The 6,000-nt window shown below is 42.6% G+C and overlaps 1 protein-coding gene across 1 annotated transcript in view; it reads left to right on the top strand.

Annotated features, from left to right (window-relative positions):
- Positions 1-3,584: 3,584 nt before the first annotated feature.
- ANTXR1 (ANTXR cell adhesion molecule 1) overlaps positions 3,585-6,000 on the top strand; it is a gene marked incomplete at its 3' end in the record, with an annotated part of 107,894 nt that continues 105,478 nt past the window's right edge. Inside the window, exon 1 of the mRNA XM_009643405.1 lies at positions 3,585-3,736. Within this exon, the coding sequence (XP_009641700.1) occupies positions 3,585-3,736 (152 nt within the window). The remainder of the gene's footprint in view (positions 3,737-6,000) is intronic.

The following is a 6,000-nucleotide window of genomic DNA, read 5'->3' as shown; positions in this document are numbered from 1 at the left end:
CTCCCCTGATGCAACTTGAGGCCATTTCCTTTCATCCTGTCACTTGTTACTTGGGAGAAGATACCAACCCCTACCTGGCTACACCCTCCTTTTAGGCAATTTTAGAGGGCAATAAGGTCTCCCCTCAGCCTCCTCCAGGCTGAACAACCTGGAGCAGCCTCATCAGCACCAAGTACAGGGGGACAATCACTGCCTAGCTCCTGCTGGCCACACTATTCCTGACACAACCCAGGTGGCCCTCTTGGCCACCTGGGCACACTGCCAGCTCATATTCAGCTACTGTCGACCAACACCCAGCAGCCATTATCCACCAGGCAGGTCAGACATTTGCGAGCCAAAGGGAACCACCCCCAAAGACACCCAAGCAAGTGCTCGCAAACCCACAGGTTGCTGCCATGTGCTGTGTCTCACCTATCAGCAGCAGCACCGTTACCACAAGCTGACAGAGAAATGGCTGCTTCTAAGCTGTGAGTTTCAGAAGAAGTCCCATAGATACGTATAAGGGTATAGACAACACAAAAAAACCTGCTGAAACCACTTCCCCATCATTTACATATGCAAATTCTATTCACACACCAAGGGCATCAGTTGGAACATAATGAACCATTGAACTGCTATATACAATTAAAACACCTTACTACTTGTCTCCTTCACACAAAGGATGCAACACACCCAGCCTCTCCAAGAACTGTTAGGTTTTCACACAAAGCTGCAGTCCTCATAATATCTTTGTTTCTAGCATTTTTAGTGAGGGAGGGACAGCCAGAAATTCCAACACCCCCTCCTGCATCTCACATGAGCTTCCTATTTTGGAACATCTTTTCTCAGAGTGTTGATGCTGCTACTACCAGATCATAAACAAAAAGACACACTCTTAAGATAAGCATATGAAGAGGACTAGCCCTGGAGAAAGTCAGATTTACAGCACAAAGTGTGGTGTTTCACTTTGTCAGCAGCTCCCCCCATCTCAAAGTGCTCTAAGCTTTATCTGATGCCTCATTCCTTGGCTTTTCCCCAAGCTTCCCTGGGCCTTCTGTCAGCTTGCATCCATAGCTACACTGCGAATCTGATCTCCTCCTCTATTCCCTCTCCTTGCTTCAGGCAAAAGTTATTTTCCTGAGATACAGCTTTTTTTTTTTTAAAAAAAAAACCAAACCTCTACACATTTGTTCATCTCAGAGCCAGTCAGAAACAAATGAAAGAGATTACCACTTTTAATCTTTAGGTAGACACAGGTCATAAGCTACTGACACCAAGGCACTTTACCTGGTCTAGGCAGGAGCCCTAGCTGTACCTCAGATCAGAAGCTGGCCTTAAGTACTCTTCTAAAATTTCTCAAAACCAGCCCATCAGTTCCCAGAGAGGAAGCTTTTCTTCTACCCTTCCTATTTTTACATCCTCCATTCAGTTTGTTTTCCTTTAAAATACCAAAAAAGAATCCATAGACTAGTTTCATCCCCTTCCTCAAGGCAGTATGATGTTTAATTACATACACAACACTCTCTATGCATAAGCCCATAGTTTGTGCAACCTAAACTTCATAACTATCAACAGATATTGCTCCAGAGCATCCATACAAAACTTTGAATACCCCAAACCCTGCTTGCTCACATAGCACACCTATACCCACCACAGGAACCACCACTTTGATACCTCCCAGGAGCCTCATCTGATGGGATTTAAGTAAGCAGATCACTCAGGTATGCAAACCAGTGGGTGGCAGCTCTGCCTCTTTTTCACAGCTACCCAAAAAAGAGCACCTGCCCTCACGTTTTTCCCGTCCAGGGCTGGTGCAGGTGTTAACCTTCACCTTGGGCAGCACCACAGCTACTGCAGCAAAAGGCTCTCATGCACCTTTCTGACACCGTGCCTTGTTTCTGTTTGTTGTGGAAAGCCTGATACCCTGACATAGATCTTTTGCCCACGCAGTAATGAGCTGTGTTACTACTTTCCTTTCAGGCTCAGAGGTAAATTGAAAGACTCACACCCACACTCCCAACTCCCCTGGAGTTTAGGTATGGAAGCCCAAAACATCCATCCACAAAACACCTGGTTCCGCTCCTGTCTAGCTCTAGAGAAGCTTTGACTTCCAAGGGATCTCTACTTCCTTCAGGTCTGATTAGGATTTGGCAGCAGGATGGAGGAGGTACCATTTGCTCATGTCTTATCCACATTAGAGGCAATGGCGCTGGTGCATTTGCTGAGCATAGCCAGGTGTGGGAGGGAGAACACTCCCAAAGTTTTAATCAGTGCAGCAAGATGCCTGACTAATTTGTAATCCAGATGTTTCCACTTCTGTCAAAAGTCTGTTATCATGTTGTTTGTCATTTTCCCCTGAAACCTATTCTGCTGCTTTTCCTGCTCTTTCCTCAGAGTGTTTGCTTTTGCTAAGAAACTTTTAAAGACAAATATAACTCTTTAAGCAACAATTTGAAAGCCTGACTCAGGTGCACATGCATCCCCTGTCAGAAACCTCACTTGGTCCCCCCACGCTTGATGCAACACCTGAAGCTGCTCTGCTATCCAGCAGGTAACACTGGGAGGGCAGGTCTGTTGCTATCACCTGAGAGGATTTAAGAGGGAAGGTGAGGAGCTCCCTGTTTCTAGGAGAGAGTTCCCTGTTCCTAAGAAAAGTTTAGGTTTTACTGGTGTAGGGTGCTGTTCTGACTGGGGAATGCTCTTGCTTTTAAGCTGTCCTGCTCAGGTTTAAGAGCTTGTGCTGCTCCTGGTGGAAGGAGACAGAAAATGCAAGTGTAGCTGAAGTTACATTTTCTAGTAAGTTTTCTTGGAAGAGAGAGTGTTTAGGCTCTAGTGGCTGGAATAAGCTTGCAAAGGGTGGCACAGTCATTGCTTGATATTTCTCAGGACTGAGAAGACAAGGAGTGAAACCTGGTGTGGCTTATTACTTTTAAGTTTTGTGAAGCTACTCCAGATTTTTAACGGTCTTTAAACTCAGATTTTGCCTGCGTGGGAAACAAAGATGTTTCTGCGCAGTGCTGTGTGGCTGCTGTAAGCGAGCTGCTTCTATACTCCTACCTAAAGCTGCTGCAGTATGGGATTAGTATGCTTGGTGCACGAGGATATGCTTAAAACCAGAGACTCCAGTCAGCTTGAGTTTTCGCCACAAGGTGGCATTCTCTGAGCTTTTTTTGCTAAGGAAAAATAAAACTTGCCATCCTTAATAACAACAATAATAATTAAGGTGGGGGGGGCACCTCAAACCCTCCCTGTATTTTCTGAAGTCTGTGACAAAGCAAGATTTGTTAGGAGGCTGCTCCTTCTCTTACAGAACAATGGTGCTGCTTTCGGAGAGCTGCAAGTGAGACTGAGGGTCAAGTCCCTTTAAAAAAAAAAAAGTGAAATACAGTATTGTGCATCTTGAAATCTGAAACCAAGAAACAGAAGTGCAAGGGAAACAAGGGGGAAAGTCTTGCAATTCCTGAGGACAGCTGTTGCAAGTGGAGTTTTAAGGAATAAAATATATATATACATATTTAAAGGTCATTGAATGGCTTTTGTGGAGAAACCTGTGAAATAAAGGAGCCTTGAAAGAAGATTTCTTTTTCTCCTCCTCTCTGGATATAATGGCCATTGCAAAGCAAAGCATCTTGAGATTTGGCTTCAAATGGTTCTTCCTAGCAACTTTTATGCTAGCCTGTGGTGGACAAGGTGGAAAGAGAGAGAATGGTGGTCCTGCCTGTTACGGAGGATTTGATTTGTATTTCATTCTAGACAAGTAAGTTGGTTCTACTCTGTTCTTTTTCAAAGAAATTTTCCTCTGGGCATGAACTGGAATGGCATATACTGATACTGAGGAGGTTTTCTTTGGATTTGTAGAAGTCACTGTGTCCCCAAGGGACCTGTGAAACTCATTGCTACTCTGGCTTTGTTTTTGTTGTGGTAACTTCTTTGGTAGGTCTAGTATATCATTCGATTGTGCTCTGCAAGTCAAAGCATTATAAATTTTGCTGTGGCTGATACAGAAACTTTATTGTGTACTTGACCCTGTTGTTTCTTAAAAGAGTGGCTGGGAGAAGGGCAGCACCTTGGTCACCTCTGATTTCCCTGTGAGCCGTGAGGGTTGAGGCACTCATGAAAGCAGGGGTTGGAAAGCTGTTATTGCAGGCATTGATTCTGTAGCTGAAAACGTGGAGGAAATGTTCGCCTGCCCGGAGGTCTGCTTCTGTATGGCTCACTCCTTAGCTCTGTAGGATCTAGAGCAGTAACTTGCAGGTAAAGACTGGGCTCTGAGAGGTGGCTACACCCTTTGAAAGGGTCTGATTTTGGCCATTGTGATGGAAAACAGCTAGCGTGCCTTATTTAAAGAGAGCTTTATTTTCTCTAAGCTGACTCACATTTTCTTTGTTTCCCGTTAATCAAATGCATATCTTGACTGCTTAACTGTTTATACTGAAGATAAGTTCCTACCTCACTTTTTTTATCACCCATTGTGATAGTGTCATCTTCTTGGCACTGGTAAGTTTGCTTCTTTACAGGCCTTCAGATTGTAGATGGAGCAATGTGAAATATATATGTGCTGAGTTTTGGAAAGCTTCATACTAAAGCAATATAAGAATTTACACAAAAGTTTAAAAAAAGCACTAGCTAAAATGATTCTCCTAATTTTCTTGATTAAGAATAGTTATTTTGAACCAAAGGTTTGGAAATACTGGAGAATACCCATGCCAGAGCCATGGTACTGACATTATTAACCATAAATTTCAGAGACAGGAAAGTATTTGCAAGTTGCCAAAAGTGCTCGCGGATGAAGTTTTCTGATCCTCTGGAGTGTTTTGCAGTAGCTCCCACATTCCATTAGTATAAATGACTTGGAATTACATAACACTTTATTACAAAATACTGGGTAAAATGTAAAACTGAGACACTGGATATTTCAATATGCCAGTTGTCCTAATACTCCAGGGGAAAGACTTTTTTTAAAAATTCATTCAGTGGAAAGATCTACCCGTCTAATGCATTTTGTTGCTTTGACTGTTCAGTTATTAGTTGGGATACTTTTACTGAGACATATTTAAAAAAACAACCAACCCGGGCATGATTGGTACTGCAGTCAGCTTTTGCAAACTGCATTTCCCTGAAAGTTGAAGCAGAATTGGAGTTTTCTTAAATTTGATGGATTTGCTGCGTTACACCTCAGAGCTAATGTCATTTCAACAAGCACTTATTTCAAGTTCTGTGCTGTCTTCTTACTAAAAAGCATGACCTTCTAGGCTTGCTCAAGAGATTATAAATTTGGGTGGAAATAGAAAGCTTGGCACAAACTTTAAAGTAGTCAGGCTTGCCTCAGTGTGTGTATCAAGGTATCCAACAAACAAATCTGGCTTTGACAGTTGCAGAATTCCTATTTCTGGGATTTTTCTGATGGAGAAATGAATCGTGTCTGATGTAAAAATGTCCTTGGTCTCCAGTGGAATTTGGAGGAGAGTTACGGTGTTTAAGTTTCTAGGTGTACAGTGTGCAGTGGACCTGATTGTTTAGCCTTTGAGGAGGCTGAGGAGAGACTTACTGTGATGGAGTAGGTTATCCCATATTCTTTATCTTTTAAAACTTTCACTCCTCAGATGCTAAGCTGAAGTTCTAAAAAAAAGCCTTGAGTCTTTTTTAGCCTGGGTTTTCTACCTTCTAGTTTTTTAGAGAATGTTTTCAAAAATGCTGCTGAAGCCCTGAGTGTGGAGAGAGGTGCTGCCTATAGAGGCCTTCAGGCAAACTGTGAAATGATAACAATAGATTCAGGGCTCATTGCTTTTCTTTGAAATAGCTCTAAAAAGTTTAGAAGTTATAAAAAGTGATAAAGGACAGTGAAGCAGAAGAGATTTAGACTCTGAAACATGAAATGTTAAGTTAAATGATGGAAGAAAGCCATTAAAATATTAAGCAACCTACTTCATGGGATCAAAGGAGTACTATAAAAACAATAAACACAGCTCTGGAAGTCACCAGTGCTAGAGCCCTCTACTGACCCTTTTGCCTCAGTGCCTG

The sequence above is a fragment of the Egretta garzetta genome, unplaced genomic scaffold (genome assembly GCF_000687185.1).
Source record: "Egretta garzetta isolate BGI_Z169 unplaced genomic scaffold, ASM68718v1 scaffold238, whole genome shotgun sequence".
Lineage (NCBI taxonomy): Eukaryota > Metazoa > Chordata > Aves > Pelecaniformes > Ardeidae > Egretta > Egretta garzetta.
This window is presented reverse-complemented; position numbering and strand designations above follow the sequence as displayed.